This window comes from Neolamprologus multifasciatus, chromosome 5 (assembly GCF_963576455.1).
Source record: "Neolamprologus multifasciatus chromosome 5, fNeoMul1.2, whole genome shotgun sequence".
Classification (NCBI taxonomy): domain Eukaryota; kingdom Metazoa; phylum Chordata; class Actinopteri; order Cichliformes; family Cichlidae; genus Neolamprologus; species Neolamprologus multifasciatus.
The window spans coordinates 11852498-11871830 of NC_140443.1; the positions used below are offsets into that span (position 1 = coordinate 11852498).

Here is a 19333-nt window from a genome sequence, read left to right on the forward strand (position 1 = left end):
CTGTGTCCTGTGTTTGGGTCTCCTCCTTACCTAAAACCTGACAGAACTAACCAGCCAGTGATGGACCTCGAGCCCATGAGATATCGCTACAGGTGAACTTAGTGGAACGCCATGGAAAGATGTTACAACACATCACCAAAGAGTACAGTGTACTCCTCCAGGTGGTAACGGAACTAAAGGTCATGTTGGTAACACCACCATCCTCACTATAATCGACTGGTCTTCCAAGGCCGCCCATTTTGTGGCATTGCCTGGATTGCCTACTGCCTTGGGAACCGCCAAACAACTCACCCAACATCTTTTCTGACTGCATGGTGTTCCTCAGGACATCGTCTCGGACAGGGGTCTACAATTCACTTTCCAGTTGTGGAAGGAGTTTTGTTCTGAACTGGGGGGCCAAATCAGTTTGTCCTCTGATTTCCATCCCCAGACTAACAGCCAAGTGGAGAGGGCAAATCAGGAGCTGGAAGCCGTCCTTTGTTGTGTTGCCTTCTCTAACCAGTCCATGTGAAGTGATCAGCTGGCATGGGTTGAATACAGCCATAACTCCAGCACATCGTCAGCCACTGCAGTTTTAGCTTTTGAAGCATCCTTAGCGTATCAACCCCCTCTCCTTTCCATCATGGAGGGTTAGTTGGCTGTGCCTTCCATTCAGTACCATGTACGTCACTCCTGCTGGTTGTAGTGGACCGCAAGGGCAGTTCTCCTCAAGACCATGGAGCGAAATAAGTGGCTGGACGATCACCATCGTGTGTCGGCGGCGGCCTACCAAAGCAGACAAAAAGTTTGGCTCTCCTCCAGGTAAATTCCTTTGAGAACTGAGTCTAAGAAACTAGCTCCCTGGTTCCTTGGTCCCTTTGAAATCCAATCCATTCATAACCCAGTATCTGTCCTATTAACCATTCCTCGCAACATGAAGGCTGACAAAGTGTTCCATGTTTCTCAAGTGAAACCGGTTTGGACCAGCCTGTTGAGTTGTTTTAGTCCACTTGTTGTTCAGGGGAGTGATAGAATATGCTTCTTCCAACTGCTAGGAAGAAGCACACTGCTTTTGAAATTTAATAACCACAATACACAACAGGACACTTATTCATTTATTTTATTTAACTGAAAACAGCATTAAACATAGTGGGCTTTCACTTTTTCATCATATCTTTATAACTTTATTTACTTGATAAAGCATAATTTTTTTTATATATAAATCTTTGTTGCTCATTTATCCAGAGAAAGATTAACATCTTATTTTTCTACATAATTCAGAGGTGTAATGACTAACTGAGTTGGGCCAACAGCTTCCCTCAGCTTCCAGTTTTTGCACCATGCTAGGCTAAACACATTAGCTATTACAATAGTACTACTACTACTACTACTACTACTACTATTGGAATCAGTGAGAGGAATTGGTATTTAGTATTGACAGTACTGTGTATTATTTATATGCTACATCAACTCAAGCAATACTGCTAGCAGTTAAATGATAAAATACATAAAGGCAAAATGTTAGCTAGTGCTACTCTGCTAGCTGGTTGTAGCCTACATGAAAAGAGAAAAACAAATCCCAAAAAAGAGAAATTTAGGATTTGGGTTTTATCTGTAAACTACTGTATGTCAGAGAGATGTATGTCTGATATTTTTTTGACTTTAATGTCACAAAATCCTATTTCCCCCTCATTGTTTTTAACCTTGAATGGACTTAAAATGCAGTTGCAGAATTTAACACATGGCCAACTAACTTTGCAGCTTTATTGACCTCCAGTAGTGTCCTCTCAGTTTTCAAAATATATACGAAAAAGAGGGACTAATTATCAGGAACAGCATAAAGCAGCATTTAGCAGCAGCAGAAACTTAAATTTATAAGAGGTTAAATGATTACTGAGTCTGCAGTTTCTTGAAATCAAACACATTTAACACAACATGGAGAAAGAATAAAAATAACAAAAACATTACATATATACTATTAGCAGATATTTAAATCAATATTAAAATTGTGGTTATGAAAAAGTTATTTAACTAAAATCTGCTATAGATTTTTTTTTTTTAAATCCAGCTGTTTTTTTGGGTTTTTTTTTTTTTACCTTTTATTGTATTAATCAGTGCTACCTCTTTCCAGCCTTATGCCTGTCCAGTTTTTACAAGGCTTCATTCCAAAACTAACAGGTAAAGTTAAAACCTGACCTAGTTAGATAAGTTAGTAAGTTAGATAACCCTTTGTTAATTTGCTATTAAGATGAAGTTAAGATCAAATTATTTCAACTGATCTTTTTTTTTTCATTCAACTGGCAAGTTTTCTATAAATTACTGTCAGTTTAGGAAGTTTAAGCTGACTCCCGAAAGGCTGATTCTGTTCATCTGGACTTCAATGGGAGAAACATTTTGTCACTCATCCAAGTGACTTCTTCTAAGTGCGTTTTCAGTTTCTCCAACGGAAAACCGCTACATCCAGATGAACAGAAACAACCTTGTGGGATTTATTTACTTGGCTGATTGAGCATTTAAAGCTGACTGTTAAAGTAGAATATATTAAAAAAAACAAAACAAAACAAAAAACAGAGTTCCTTGTTACTTCGTATGAAAAACACTCTGAAATATCCTTTTTGCACAAAGATGCAGACTCACTTTTTCTGAGAAAATAAAACTTTAAGGGGTTCGATCACAGGCAGAAATGACTTCATAACAAAATAATTTTTCAGTGTAACCCTTCAAAACACAAACTACAACAGTATTGAGTAGGGCTGCTTCACACTGTTTTCACACACTGTTCTGACCCTGTTTTAACGCTCCAATAGTTTAATGACTGCAGCAGTCTTACCCCGGCTGAATTACAAGGACAACACAAAACACAAAAATATATTTTTCAACACAAACACATATTTTGAAATTATGATTATTTCACCCAGAGGAGAACAGTTTGTGCTAAGAAAAAAAATCCAGAGGAATCAACATCCATGATTTCTTGAGACAATTTAAAATAATTACTGACCTCACCAGATGAAGTTTAACTAAAGACACATGACTCAAATCTGCAAAAAACACATCAACAAGTCTCTCATGAAAATGAGTGAGAATACAAATTTTCTCAAACAGGACAAGATGGCATTTTATTTAGTTTTTCACTTACTCATGTTAACTTCAACATTCTTCAGTTACTGGGTAGTTTCTTCATTTTTTAGCTGAAATTCAACTCTGGGTTTTTGTACAAAGTTGCAGGCTAAATGCAGAACATCTGTTTCCTGTTACTGTCAGTGCTATAAGTGCCAATACATCAACAAAATGTTTGCTGAAGTACTTAAAGCACTTTTGTATAAACCAAACAACTCCTTAAAAATTTGGAATACCAGTAATCTGAATAAGTCAGTTCACATCAATATCACCTGAAGTATTTCAAACTATAATAAATCTGCTGCTGTGTTTTTGTAGGAAAGAAGATTTGCTAAACTATAAAGTGAACTTAGGACTTAAAGACTTTTAGCCCCAGTGCGTATTTAAACTATACCATTTTTGTCTTTTATATGAAAACGGATGCACTAATTTTATTGATTCATTTTTAGATTTGTTGATTTATTTATTTTTTTAAACTTAAAATTGAACACCACATTTTGTAGTGACTCCTACACATGGTGACTCAGTGCTGACAGGGTGTATCCAGGGTTTGCCCGCATTTCCAGCAGCAGTAATGATGAGGATGCCATGCTTGTCCGTCCTTCGCCGTGAGAAAAGACTGGCAGAAAATCAGCTGGAGAAACGGAACAGGAGGGGGGATGGGAATGATGTGGGAGAGGACACAAAAAATAAAAACAAAAATATTGTTCTGATAAAATCAATTATATCTGTGGCGTTGCATAGAGTTGGTAGACTCATTTCCATTTTTATGCAGTCATTTATTCTCATCTGGGTTTAAAACTTTTAGTTCATTATTAAATCCACATAAGAATAAGCTATGTATATACGAAAATACTTTAAAGCATTGTATTATTATCTACTATAATCTATAACAGGGCCTTTTATTGTTATTTACCATTTAAATAATTTTACATGGTGAACTCGGATGTAATAAAAAAAGGAGCTAAAACATATTTTTATTATTAACAAAACAGAAGAACTGTATACAGACTGTTTGAAAAAAGATGCATTTTGAAACTATGACATCACCCATTGTTTTTAAAGTCTAGGCTTCTGTTGTGACTGTCGACATCTAACCTTTTTGAAACAGATGACATGACTGAAACCCCCCCAAAAGATGCTGCAGACTCATGCATTAGCATCTAGCAGGTCACAAGGGAGGCTGGCCCTCAAGCCTGTCTTACTTTATTCTCCTTAAGGCATCTGATATATTAAAATTAGTATTATTTGCAGATGACACAAATATTTTTTGTTCTGGGGGGAATCTAAAGGAGCTGTTGGATACAATTACTTCAGAAATGTGCAAAATTAAAAAATTGTTTAACAGGAACAAACTATCGCTAAATCTAAGTAAAACTAAAATAATCTTATTTGGAAATTCCCTTAGAAATGCACAAGTGCAGATTCATATAGAAATGGAAATTGAAAGAGTACTTGAACATAAGTTTCTTGGTGTGATTATAGATGATAAATTAAACTGGAAGTCTCATATAAATCATATACATAACAAAATTTCAAGAAGTGTCTCAATCTTGAGTAAAGTAAAACACATTCTGGACCACAAATCACTCCACATTCTCTATTGTTCCCTGATTGCACCGTATTTGAATTACTGTGCAGAGGTGTGGGGCAATACTTACAAATGTTCGCTATCATCAATCTTTATATTACAAAAAAGGGCCATAAGGATAATCCATAAAACTGGTTACAGAGATCATACAAATCCACTATTCTTAAAATCAAAAATTCTAAAATTCACAGATCTGGTTCATTTTCTCACTGCACAAATTATATATAAAGCAATAAATAACCTGCTTCCTGACAATATTCTAAAAATGTTTTCTAAAAGGGAACGGGGATACAATTTGAGGGGGGAATTAAATTTAAAACATCCTCGTATCCGTACAACATTAAAAAGTTTTTGCATCTCTGTGTGTGGAGTGAAGCTGTGGAACAGACTAAGTAAAGATATAAAGCAATGTCCGAGCATGGCGCAGTTTAAAAAGCGGTTTAAGGAGATGGTTTTTACAGGGTACAGGGAAGAGGTAGAGATTTGATAGGGTGTTCTTGTCTAATATTTTCATGTGTGTGCGGGTGCACGGGTATGTTGGTATGGGTATATATATATTTGTAGGTTGTGTATCCTTTGAGGTGTTAATGGGGTTATTGAAAATGTGTATATGTGCGTATGTGTATATACGTATGTATGGATAGATAGAAACATATATGAATATATATATATATATATTAAAAAACAACTCCTTGGTGGCAGAGCCCCTGGTGTTGATGAGGTCCGCCCCGAGTTCCTGAAGGCTCTGGACGTTGTAGGGCTGTCCTGGTTGACACGCCTCTGCAATGTTGCGTGGAGATCAGGGGCAGTACCCGTGGATTGGCAGACCGGGGTGGTGGTCCCCATCTTTAAGAAGGGGGACCGGAGGGTGTGTTCCAACTACAGGGGGATCACACTCCTCAGCCTCCCCGGGAAAGTCTATGCCAGGGTACTGGAAAGGAGAGTTCGTCCGCTAGTCGAACCTCTGATGCAGGAGGAACAATGCGGTTTTCGTCCTGGTCGCGGAACACTGGACCAGGTCTTCATCCTCTCGAGGATACTTGAGGGTGCATGGGAGTTTGCCCAACCAGTCTACATGTGTTTTGTGGACTTGGAGAAGGCATTCGACCGTGTCCCTCGGGGTGTCCTGTGGGAGGTGTTGCGGGAGTATGGGGTGTCTGGCCCATTGCTACGGGCCATTCGATCCCTATACAACCGTTGCAAGAGCTTGGTTCGCATTGCCGGCAATAAGTCGGACTCGTTCCCGGTGGGTGATGGGCTCCGCCAGGGCTGCCCTTTGTCACCGGTTCTGTTCATAATTTTTATGGACAGGATTTCTAGGTACAGCCAAGTGGCGGAGGGCTTTCGCTTTGGTGGCCTCAGGATCTCATCTCTGATTTTTGCGGATGATGTGGTTCTGTTGGCTTCATCGGGTGAGGGCCTCCAGCTCGCACTGGAGCGGTTCGCAGCCGAGTGTGAAGCAGCGGGAATGAGGATCAGCACCTCCAAATCTGAGGCCATGGTTCTCAGCCGGAAAAGGGTGGAGTGCCCACTCTGGGTCGGGGATGAGGTCCTGCCCCAAGTGGAGGAGTTCAAGTATCTCGGGGTCTTGTTCGCGAGTGATGGGAGAAGGGAGCCGGAGATCGACAGACGGATTGGGGCTGCAGCTGCAGTAATGCAGACGCTGCACCGGTCCGTCGTGGTGAAGAGGGAGCTGAGTGTAAAAGCGAAGCTCTCAATTTACCGGTCGATCTACGTCCCTACCCTCACCTATGGCCACGAGCTGTGGGTAGTGACCGAAAGGACGAGATCGCGGATACAAGCGGCGGAAATGAGCTTCCTCCGAAGGGTGGCTGGCATCTCCCTTAGAGATAGGGTGAGAAGTTCGGCCATCCGGGAGGGGCTCAGAGTAGAGCCGCTGCTGCTCCACGTTGAAAGGAGCCAGCTGAGGTGGTTTGGGCATCTGACAAGGATGCCCCCTGGGCGCCTCCTGGGTGAGGTGTTCCAGGCATGTCCCACCGGGAGGAGGCCCCGGGGCAGACCCAGGACACGCTGGAGAGATTATATCTCTCGGCTGGCCTGGGAATGCCTTGGTGTTCCCCCGGATGAGCTGGAGGAGGTGGCTGGGGAGAGGGAGGTCTGGGCCTCTTTGCTTAGGCTGCTGCCCCCGCGACCCGGCCCCGGATAAAGCGGATGAAGATGGATGGATGGATGGATATTAAAAAATGAATAATAATAAAAAAATAATAATAAAAATGACATATAATGTAATTGCAAGGAGGTATTTCTGTAGTCTATTGATTATTAGATAGTGGAAAAGGGGTGGGATTAAATAAGCTTATGCTTCAACCTGCTCCTTTTTGAACATGAAAGTTATTTGTAGTTGTGGTTGCTCGTTTTCCTTTTGTTTTGTTTTGTTCATTTGTCTCTTTTAATTCTATGTTGTTGTACTTTTTCAACATGTTCAAAATAAAGATTCAATCAATCAATCAATCCTTATCATCACCATTTTAAACAAATGGCCCGACATACTTTACTAAATTAATATCATGCACGTTTTATGATAGTTTAAAGTAGCACTTCAGTCCATCAGGAAAGTGTTTGCAGTGGTTGTGGATGGATGACACTGCCACATAGAGCTGACTTTTCATACTCAAATGTAAAGGCATAATAAAAGATAGACTTAGTGAAAAAACCTATGTGGAGCTTGCATTCTGTGTAATGGCCACCAGGGGGTGTTTGTAAAAAGACTTCTCGTACGATAGAAACCTGTGAGGAAAACAGCCTTTGTCCTGACCTCTGTGAAAGTCCTTCTAATGTGCTTGTGGGCTCAGTAACTCACTTTAGGTCATACTGAATAAAAAAATAAAGTCATTTTGTAAATTTGCTTCATTCTCAGAGTCAGAAAGAGGGATTATAAAGTGTATGCTCAAGCAAAAATCAAAGTTAAAGAGGTTTAAATGTGACAGCAGTTAGTATTTTATGGTAGTTCCTCTTACGTGAACACCTTATTTACAGTGCGTGATAAGCTAAATTATTGCTATGGGATGACTTAACAGTAGTATATGGTATTGTTTTGTTTCAGATTTTCTGATTTCATGAAGTTCAGACTGCAAACAGATCACCAACACTTATTGATCAGCAATAACTACAGGGAGTGAAGCCTCACCTCATCGCAGCCCGAGCACCGTGGCCACTGGCTCTGACAATAGTGTCGTCCGCAGAACAGCTTCTGATTGGACCAGAAGTAGACCAGGTCAGCCAACATCTGGCCGCACTCTGAACATACAAAGCACTTGGGATGCCACAGGGCAGCGTGGTAACCTGCACGCTCTGCATATACTGCAGGACTGTCCTTGGTAACTTCACCTTGGCAGCTGGTGCAATGCTAGAGGACAGAAAACTGTGTGAGAGGTCAAGTACGAAGTTAGTGAAACAAATGTAGAGTCTCCTGATCCACAAGAAATTTGGTTTAAATCAAAACAGAAAATTCCCTCCACAGGGAATCTAGAAGGATTTCCGGATCCCGATCAGTTTAAAAGATGACATAAATCTCCACCTCACTAATCAACCAATCACATGACTTCCACAGGTAGAACAGGTAAATATACATCTGATCTCAGTTCTTTGAGCACACATGGTAGATGCGACTTTGGCACGATTATGCCGTTGCAACACGTGAAAGTAAAAAACAAGCATGCTGTTCTGTTCTCACTGAAATTTGATAGAAAAATAGAAATATTTTTAGTAGAAACACAGAAACAGGTTTTAATTAGGACCAGTATTGCAAACAAGACTACAAATCTTTCTTAAGTGAAATAAAGGGAGCAATAGTCCCAAAAATAGGCATAACTGGGCAGCGTTGGCAACATTAAGTGTTTCAAGTCGAACTAAAACCACATTTAGTCATCCAATTTTGCAGTTTTTTGTTGTTACAAGAAAGAAGAGCTGGCTGGAGGAACACGGTGCAGTTAGTGTTTGATTGAAAGGGGGCGTGATGCCCCTGTGCTGTTGTTACACCACACTGAAACAAAGTAAACAAACTTGCCCTACAAGTCATGAGCAGACAGCATGTTAGCGGTACTGATCGTGAAATAAGATCTGAGAAGTTGGATAAGGAGACTTCAGCAGGCTGTTAGCAGAGTCTGTCTGTGAGCTCAGTAACACTTTCTGCTCTTACTGTTGTTGTGACTGTATTTCATTGGTTTGATGTGAATTAGATTTCCTATGTACAATTTCTCTCTTTCCCTTCTTATTGACAGATCTGCAGCTGGTAACAGCTGGTCATCCACCCACTTACATATTCAGTCTTGTTGTTGTATTCTGTCCCATTTGTGGGGGAGGTGACACTGCTGTTAGATGAACCGTGATCCTGATGCTGAGGAGCATCCTTCTTATTGCTGCTGCTGTGTTCCTTCACCTCCTTTGCTGTCCTCTGAATGGTTGCTTCCCTCAAAGCTTCACCCTCACCCGGTAAGGCCACCTCTCCTACTCCCAGCACTTCCTGTTTGTACTGCTTCACAAACAGCAGCATGGAGGAAATCTGCAGGAAGAATGACTCCATCATGAAAGTGATTAGCCAACTTTTAATATCTTGATTATAGGTGGAATGATTACATATTGCTCAGGTTATTGATAATCATGTGTGTTGAACTGGTCACGACGGAGTAATTTACCTCCTCCTCACTGGCCAGGCTCTGACACTTCATGGGGTCCTGATCGTAGGCGGGGAGCTGGATGAAGAGCTGCCTGCGTCGCTCCAACGCTCCAACAGTCCCTGAGACTGGCCTCTGACTCTCTGGGAGGAGCTCCATGTACTGCATGGCCTGCAACAGATGATGCGGTTTTCACAAATTCAATCTCTCGATCTTTTCCCGCTGCTGAAACCTGAGCTTATCTATCACATTTTAAGCTGTCATCGGACTCTCCCGATGTCGTCACTGACACATCTGTGGGTTGTCAGATTACTTCACCAGAGTGAAGCAGTGACTAAAAGTGTGGTAGTGGGTTGGAAAACGCAAACAAACAAAAAGTGAGGGATGAACCAAACGAGATGTTCAAGGTTTTTAGAGGCACATCTGGAAAACAGTCCCCCAGTTGGATTTGGATCTGCCTCTACAAGTTCAACCGCAGTAACGTCTGTCATCTTCATAATTATGGGCTGGGAAGCCTGAAACATACTTGAGTCTGGTTTTAATAGGACAGTTCATATTCTTCACACAGGAAGAGCAGCACCAACTGAGGTAAATCTGAACTAAAGTGTCCTGAGTAAATAAATAAAGGAAGAAGTTTGAGTTGTTAACTTGATGATGAAAATAAAATGTAATTTCATGCATTATTTTTTCTTGAGTTTTCACGATCCTGGATTGGTGACCCAGTGTTTGTGTTTTTAATTTAAGTTTTACTCTTCGAATTATGGTCTTCTGTCGTATTATATCCATTGTTCCTGGTTTCTAGGGTTCTGTTCTGTTTCTGCACCTTGCCTCATGTTTCCATGTCTCAGTATCTAGTCTGCATCACAATGAATGTCTTGTGCTTCCTGTTTTATTGTGATAATCCCGTTCAGTGTATTGAGTGGCATGGGTGGCTCAGTAGGTAAAGTGGTTGCCCCATAATTAGAAGGTCGGGGATTCAAATCCACTGAACGGCTACCCCGAAGTACCCCTGAACAAGCTACCGTCCCTACACACTGCTCCCTAGGCGCTCGTGGCTGCCCACTGGGTGAATGGGGCAGCCCATAGGAGTAATTAGTCCCTATGGGGACATACACATTATTATTATGAGTTTTGCTTCTCTGTGTCCTGTTATGTCAGATTTGTCCCAGCTGTGTTCCCCATCCTCTGATTGTCCTACTTGTGTATTTAAGCTCTGCGTCTTCCTTGTTCTTTGCTGGTTCATCTGTACATCTTCCCGTTCTTCATACCCTACATTTCATCTGTGGTGTTTCCATGTCTCTGTTTCCTCATTCCCAGTACTACTACAGCTGTTTGATGGGGTATTTCTTTGGCTATTTGCATTGTCCATTTATTCCAGAGCTATGCTTGAACAGGTAGCTGGAAGCAATAGCTGTATGCAACAGCTGAGCTAAATAATATCGCTAAAATGGAGCTCTTTACCGTGTTTGTGGTTTTGGTCCTGTTAGGTTATTTTAATGTATCTATCTGAAAAATATCCTGTGGTATGCAAAATCCATCCACTATTTTTAAAAGAAAGAATGAAAGAAAAAGAGAATCAGCAGCAGTCTTCTGCACTCCACAGTGAATCCTACCAGTTTCTGGTTGAGGCCGGCAGGAGCCCAGTCATATGTGGTGGTGTTGAAGGTCGGGTCTTTGCGTGACACCACCGGATTGGTGACAATCATTCGGTTTCTCTTGTACATGCGAAGGCCACCACCTCCTTTAATCTTCGCTGTCAAATGGGAGCAGGGCGAGTCTGCGAGCAGGCGTCCTATTCGCTGGTCATCTTCAAGGTCATTTCCAGGAGCGTGGTCGACCGTGCTGCAGCCACACACTGTGCAGGCTTTTCTGGATAGAAGAAACACCAAAAAGGATAAGCGACGATTTAAATCCGTTCTTGTCATTTTACGTTTTTGTTTTGTTTTTTGGCCAAATATTACTATCTTTGGCTTGCTCAAATAAAAGCCGTTTGAATGCAAGACAAGAACATTTAACTTGTGTTTTTCCAGCTTGCCTGGTTATTTCTTCCATGTAGTCTGAAAAGTTGGGAGTGTGGGGTGTGTGTGGTTTGACAGCCTACATCCATCTGGTGTTCAGTCACAAACATATTTAATATTTTTCTTCAAAAGGAATGAATGTGTAAGTAGTGAGGGAGCAGTGGTGAGACCACTAAAATTTTACATTTCCTGTACAGGAAAAAAAATGAATTAAAAAAGGGGGGAACTGTACCTCCAAGTATGTGGCTGAAAACCAGAGCAGCTCTCCTTACATATGAGACAGATTGCTGCACGTCCTCCTCCTCCTCCTGCACCTCCTGCAGTCTGCTTTATAGACATCTAAAGAGAGCACAACACATCACAACAGATAAAGAGGTGCACAATTAAGGCTGCACTTCTAGTCAAAGCATAGCATTACAATCTCATGAGGTATATCTGTGATTTAAATATACTCATCATGGACATGGATGTCATGGTAATTATGCACATTTAATGATTTCTTTGAACTGTTCTTTCTCTAGGCTGGAATGACTGTACAGCACACACCTTTAATAACTTAAAAAGAAAACAAAAAGGAACTGGATGCACATGTTTGAAGTTAATTTTGATTTTTTTTTCTAATCTCAATTGAGTCAAAAGTATGTACATAGACTCAAATATCAAATATAACTATGGTTGACCACTTTACTTGGAATAACCGTATTCAGAGTTCATAAATATGTTGGTTTCTTGGCATGGACCTGGCTTTAAAAGCATAATCTACACATTTTCAACAGGGTTAAGTTTTTGGGAAAATCATTAGGCAGAAGAGAACGGATGGATGGATTGCTCAATCTATAAAAGGGTTTACAAATTAAATGGAAGGATGGATGAACGAGTTTTCTCCCACTAAAGTCTAATGGACACTAAATGACATCCAGGTGAACTATTTTTCAACCACAACTAGAAGTCAATAAAAATCTTCCAGCTGGTGCTGAACAAATTTTGGTTATTAGTCACTTTTAATAGTTTACTTGTTTTAATAACAGTAGGTCCTTGTTTTTTCTTTAATATGCAACACTCACTTTAAACAGATATGCCCATCTACGTACTATGTTTGGAAATTAGCCTCGCTTTATACACATTAAGACTTTTTAAGACTTCTACAGCTGCCATCACTATACAAATAAGCTGCACAAATGAATGTAAACCATTGGAAAGCATTGGTATTGTTCCATTGTGTGTTACTCGCCCTGAGTATAACTGGCTTGATACACAGATAGCTCAACTAGCTCTGCAGGTTGTCAGTTTTCCAAATACACATATTTTAATTTATTGATGGCATTTTTTTTTCAATTGTAAGTACATGTCTCATGTGATTCTTCATTTTCTTCTTCACTCTTTTTTTTTTTTTTTTTTTACAATAATGTAAGTGAATGCCTGATTGACAAAATAACCATAACTAGGTTTTTCTGTAATGTTTAGCCCACTTCCCCTGCTAATGAGGACTGTTAAATGTGGAAAGTATGTGGGTCCTGACTGAAGAAAGAAATGCAAACAAAAAGTCTAAGTCATTAGAGACTCGTGTCACGCAGAGAAGACAGACGAGATACGGGGAATTAGACAACATTTCCAGACAGTTTGACTGCGGTGATGATGAGGACGACGATGGTGTGTGAGGAAGCACTAGGCGAGACAGGAGACATGTTTTGTTTTTTTCCCCAAACATTTCTCAGTGGGTGTGGGAGGAAGAAAAGGGAGTGAACACCACACACACACACACAGGATGGATGATCTCATCGTACCACCCAGTGACTTCATCGTCACTGTCCTGACAAACACAGCAGATTCCCCCCTTTGCTGCTCTTTATCCTGTTTACTCTGTTAGCATTGCGTGCATTAGTTACAATGAAAACACATTTTTTTGGACTTGTTAAGGTTACTTGATTAGTTTTCTGGAGAAATTTAAAAGAGAACAAAGTTTGTGCGTCTGTCATGACTTAAAACAACCACCTGTTATAGTGTGAATAACAAGAGGCAACTCACTAACTCGGTTCTCAGGAGAATACAGAGAAACGGAGCTGAACTGTTTCTGGATACGCAGCTGTGTTGAGCAAGGGAGGGTGCGGGAATTTGGGGCAAGTTTAGGTGGAGAACTGGCAAATTTAGCCCACTTTGACCAACCTTAGACTATGCGTGGTGACCTTCAGCTGTCCAGGATACAGTTACTGCACCGGGGCTTTGCCTAATGCAAGTATTTTATTCTGGCTTGCCAGAGTATTAAAATTGCAAACTGTTTTGGCTTTCTGGCTTGTTAGGCATTTAGTTGTTATAGCAAACAGCTAGCTTCTATGTCACTACTGACAGCTAAACAAAGAGCAACATGTGAGTGATGGCAGACTGTTTCTAAAGGCTTTGGCAGGAAATCTGATGACTGTGCTGCTGAAACAACCTGCTGCTATTTGTCTGGACTATCCACCTATCCATCTGTCAGCAGGCATTAGCTCTCCCATCCCTCCTAAAAGGCATTCGCTCACGTAACATTGCTGAATACATGCAGAGACACACACATTCGAACAAGATATAGACATACAGACTGAAACCTCTGCTCCATTCAAGTTTTCCAGCCTTATCTTTTAACCTTGCAGCAAGGATTTACTCCCATCCACACAGCTTAAGTGAGGATACAGGCGTCTTCCAAACAACAAAAAAAATGCTAAGAAGGAATTTGCCAAACAAAATGAAATTGGGTTAAAAAGTGAAAGATGATGACATTAAAAAGAAAAGAGGTTTCTTTGGGTTTAAATGTAGAAGGACACTTATCGTCTTTAAAACCTCTGAACATCCATGAATCTCTGAAGCTCTGAGTTTTGGCATTAAAACTTTCATCTAACTCTAGGAAAGAAGGCAAACATGTTAGTAATAACAGGGTTCCTTTTCAGGCAGAGTGATGAATCTGATGCCACCGGCGAGGTGTAAAGACAGAGACGGAGAGTGTGTTTAAGTGTGTTTGACTGTGAAGCGACGGCTGATTGGTGCGTGTTGAAAAGGTCACAGCTGAAATAGAAACAGCTGAAGAAGAAAAAGACTTCATTAAATCCCCTTGGAGTACACTGACTGGCTCACTGTGTTTATTGTTGAGTAATGAGCGAACATCAGTCACCAGGAGGTCAGAGTGAAACACTTCACTGAGGTTTGAGGTTTGAGTCGAACGCAGCTTTAATAAAGGGAAATTTCACCAAAGAAGGCAGTGTGATTTCTGTCTTCCTGTAGAAAGCCAGTTTGTCAGATGTTTGTTTGAAGAATTTTTACTATTGAGTCATAGTCAGAGCAGACGTTACTCAAAAGCTCCTTCAAAAAGAAAATAAACAAGCAGATCATGCAGTATTTTTCTTTTTGAATGGAGGTTTTTCTGTACTTGCAGAAATGCCTTTTTACGACTTTTAACTTATTTTTAAGATATTTTCTCCACGTGCTTGAACGATTGACCGTATATGATCGGATTTGGGGAGTTTCCTTGCCATAGATGCAAAATGTTAATTTGATCATCTCTGAGCCACCGAGTAATAAATAAATAAAAAATAAACTGAAGTGTATGAAACACGAGAAGTCACACACTTTACATTCGAAGCATGTTACTCGTCTCACTTCTGTTTGTCCTTCTGTGCAGAATATGATGAGTGATGTGTGAACTGTGCACAGTATTCAACACTGTTTTATCACAGTGACTGAAGCTTCTCAGCACATCCACTGACAGTAGTTTCTATGAATATACCTGCTCGTGAGAAAGCTTTCTTCTTTTCATTATGTATTGTTACTTTTCAGCTTTTATTAGCTGTTTTGTTAGGTCTTGGAAAACCATATTCAATTTCAAGAATGTTAACTGCACTTAGAGAACATGTCTGGCATTAGGACTTGAAGGCTAATGTCTCACGTTTCATGTAAAAACACCAAGAAACTCGATAATAATACAAAACTGAAGATCATCATAAAAACAACACCAAGTGAGATCCAGTATCACAGGAACTAAGATTCACACTATACTTGAAATAATAAAAGAATCAAAACAGGAAATCTCAAACTCAACTGGTCAAATAATCAAAAACTTCAATAGAACAGCAGCGAAAAGATAAACAAAAATAAACAAAAATCCAAAAGCTGCAGGGAATAAAATCAGGCGTCACGACACACTTCAACAATCTCATGTGCCTTAGAACAAGACAGACCAACAAATTTATCTCAACACAACACACAACACATACAAGCACAGTCTTTATCGGCAAACAAACAGTACAGTAATTAGAATAAGTTTATTTTTAACAAACCTCACTCTGCTGCAGGGCAAAGGGATCAAAGTGCAAATTTGAATCTAATAATAAAAGTCCTGATCCATTATAGAGTTAACACAGACCCAGACAACTTCTAACATTCACAATTATTACAGCTGATGACAGGAGGAAGCTGTAGCAACCAGACAAAACTGTTTTTTTGAGCTAACATGAACCCTTAAATTACCGGCTTATTGAACATGTTATGAATTGTCTTTATTTACTTATATGCATATAATCATGCATATATGCACATAAGCATGCATATGTGCATGCATATATGCAGTATACTAACCTTTGTCTGCAGTTATTTTGGACACCAGTCATACTGACTACATATTTTGGCAGCTTTAAGTTAGGATGCTAAACTGCAGCCAAAATTCTTACCTCTGTTCATGACAACAAAAAATACTGAGCAGTGTTATAAGCTGAGGAGAAAGCTTCCTTTTTCTGAGGAAAACGTGTGGCCGTTCTATATTTAGGAGTCAGATAAGGCGGGTATGTTGTAGGTGGGTACACTTGGCTGAGCTTCACGAGTAATTTCAAACATGTTGGCTATGTGAAGTGGAAACTACAGGAAATGCAGTGAGATAAGAGGCTGGAGGTCACAGAGGGGCAGCATCTTGACTTTGAATCAGAGCTTTGGCACATGGCATCCTCTGCATTTCCTGTTGCTCTCCATTTAAGACAAAATTGGACAAAAATGCCACGAGTGAGCTGCTGTTTCCAGCTGTCTCACAGTCTCCGGTTACTATTTAAAAGAGTAAACAGTGGCCTGAAGGAGGAAAAGGCTGGATAGGATGGGAACTTTTATTTTTACCTGTAGTATACATATTTAAATCGGTTGCTGTTGGTGACTGTGTTTTGGGGATTTGTATTATTTAGTTTATAGTTTTGCAACATTTCCTGCTTTCAGTCTCATGAGATTGTGGATTCATCATGTTTATTTTTAAACTTTTACTGCAACAAAAGAGATCATTTTATGGCACCTTTTCTTTTTCTTTGTAACCCCAATATTCATAATATGAAGCTTTTGTTTGGTGGTGGTGGTGGTGGTGGGGGGTTAACAACATGTAACAAAAGAATAACGAGAGGGGTGCATGTATAGGGGCACATTGCAGGTTATTTCAATGCTGGTGATGGCGGTTTTTCCAGCTCGGGGGTATAAAGACAGGGCTCACACCACAAACAGGTGATGCTGATCTGTCAGGTTATCATCCTCAGACTGATGTGACCTCTGGACAAACAGCCAGAGGCCGAATTACAGGAGGGATCTGTGGGAAACAAAGTGCCGCCAGCACAGACCCAGCAGGCAGATCAGGACCTCGTGGTCATGGATTACCTTCGCTGACTGAAATAGAAACCTCCAGCTGTTAGACTCAGACTGCAGAGAGATGTGTCCAAACTGACTTTAGCCTACAGCACTTATAAACATGACCTGAACTGATCACAGTGACTAAAGCTTGCAGAAAGCCCGACTCAAGCTGGACTTCTGTTTTTATTTGTTTGGAGGTTCATCAGGACATCTGATGTAATAATGTAATCTGAAATCAGAAATCACATTGCTGTAAAGTGTGTTAAGTGTGTGTAAGCTCAAAGTGTGTACGTGGCCCATTATTCATTTAAAGTTAGAGGGTGCCATCACTGAGTTCAGCATTACAAAACTGAGTGCAGTGTGGACAGTGAATGCAGCTGTGCAGGTTGTGTTAGATTCACTAATGCTGCTTTCCAGCTTACTATTATTACTATGATTACTATTATTAAAATGTTTTCGGCTTCTACAAGAGTCACTTTGCATGACACAGAGCTCAGAATAATCCTTATTTATATCACACTATCTTATTCTCTCTTATTCATTACCTGTCCATCTCCTTTTAAACCATCAAACTCATGTCTCTGTTTTTCTGCATGATAAAGAAACACTGCTGTATTAAATGAAAGAAATCTGTCAGAATTTAATTGCAGTAAATTGTAAGAAATAAATGTGTAAAATTACAGAGAAAGCTCTGGTAGCTCAGACTGTCCTGTAATTATAAGAAACGTCTTAAAAATCAATTGCTTAATTACTCTTGGTGTAGTATGAATGGCAGAGGAGGAGGTCTTTACCAGCAGGAAAAGCTGTAAAACGTATGAAAATACAGTTAAAAGACTAAGTCTATGTCCTCTGTTATATTTTCCAAAGATGTGCTGAATTGGAATGTTTCCTGACTGGATTTTGGCCCCTGGGCCTCATGTTTGACATCCCTATTGTAAAGCAATTTTCTTCTGATTGGTTGCTCCTCAGGTATACCTGAGATAACCATATTAAGAACACCTGTCTTTATCTGATGTCATACGGATCCAAGTCTAGAATGAAACAGTCTGAAGTCTTGGCTTTTGCTCACAGGAATTACTCACACGTACACTGACCTCATTATGTGAAACTTTGTGTTTATCGTGAGCATACACCACTGCAACTGCATATAATCACAGGAAAGAAGGAAAAGCAGGATAGGTTACCTTTAAATGAACATCATACAACTCAGATGACACTTGATTTTCTGTGTAGCTAAATAAAATAAAACCTCTCTCAGACAGAAATTTGTGATCTTGAACACTGATGAATGAATGTTGAAGAAATGTGAGATTCTTCTGAGGCTTGAATGTAAAACATCCAAACTCAGAGCTGACTGAGACATTTCAAACCTGTCAGGAAAGCTCACTTAGGCACATCACAGAGTTCCTTCTGACCTTACACTGATGTGATGTGCCACACCAGTAAGTGACCCTCTGACCCACTGATCTCCACATCTGGAAATATCTGTGAACAACAATCTGTACTGATGCAGATGTTTTTACCTTCTCCATGGCTGAGTTCACGTCCATGTAGTCCAACGTCCGTCGGTGAGCTGTCTCCTTGGCTCCTCGACTCCGTCTGCCGCCGCTCTTCCAGAACAATGAGACTTTAAATTCCTCTCCCGTTGACCGCACTTCCTCACTCTCCGCCCACAGTCGGTTCTGCTGCCACTCTGCTCCGCCGGCTCTCCACAGCTCACTGCAATTTAACCGTCCACACCTTCATCTGCCCTCCTTTCTTTGTCCTCTGCTTTTACATTTCTCTCTTCTCTACACTCAGCAAGATTAAAACGGACCTTTCTCCTCTTCAGCTGTAAACTCCTGCTTTTACTTTTCCATACAGCGTATTCCCCCCACTCTTCCCTCCTGATCTGCGTGGTTGCCAGCTCTGCTTCTCCACCCTCTGCAACATAAACTGAGCAGGTTTCTTTACCTCTTGATTTTGCTTCAACACGCAAGGGGGGAAACTGGGGTTTTTTTTGTTTGTTTTTTCCTGCAAAATTTCTAATCTTCCAGTTTTACAGTCTACTGAGTGGGGAATTCACACTGCTGTGTTAAATTTTGCAGGCACTTGCAGTGTTGACTGTTAAAACCACAGCTGCATTGTCCCTAATCACAGCTGCTCTCTGCTGCAGAACAGCACACTGTTGGGACTAACTGGATCAGTGAGGCCTGACTGAACTGTTTGTGTTTTTAATCTCAGACAAAGACTGAGAGAGCACAGAGGGAGTCCCTGCTCACACTCCTCCAGCCAATCAGAGTCACCCTGTAAAACTTCTCAGCCAGTAGGAATGGCTGAATTTCCTCCTCCTCCTCCTTTTCTGCAATTTCAGTGTGGCTCAGAAAAGT

At 40.6% G+C, this 19333-nt stretch overlaps 1 protein-coding gene across 1 annotated transcript; it reads right to left on the reverse strand.

Annotated features, from left to right (window-relative positions):
• Positions 1-1085: 1085 nt before the first annotated feature.
• Positions 1086-19269, reverse strand: lmcd1 (LIM and cysteine-rich domains 1). The gene is made up of 7 exons (XM_085158551.1): positions 18488-19269; positions 11575-11681; positions 10938-11193; positions 9346-9495; positions 8970-9212; positions 7839-8057; positions 1086-3733 (listed from the first exon to the last, which is right to left on the reverse strand). Exons 1-7 carry the CDS (start codon positions 18512-18514, stop codon positions 3623-3625), a joined length of 1113 nt encoding a protein of 370 aa, XP_085014677.1. The 5' UTR covers positions 18515-19269; the 3' UTR covers positions 1086-3622.
• Positions 19270-19333: the final 64 nt, after the last annotated feature.

What these genes read in the sequence shown, in the direction of transcription:
- lmcd1 (XM_085158551.1), bottom strand. Translation starts at nt 18,514, where the DNA reads ATGGACGTGAACTCAGCCATGGAGAAG. An exon ending in TGAACTCAGCCATGGAGAAG is followed by an intron (nt 11,682 to 18,487) that starts GTAAAAACATCT and finishes TGCTCTCTTTAG; the next exon opens with ATGTCTATAAAGCAGACTGC. An exon ending in ACAACAACAAGACTGAATAT is followed by an intron (nt 8,058 to 8,969) that starts GTAAGTGGGTGG and finishes TCTGTCCTCTAG; the next exon opens with CATTGCACCAGCTGCCAAGG.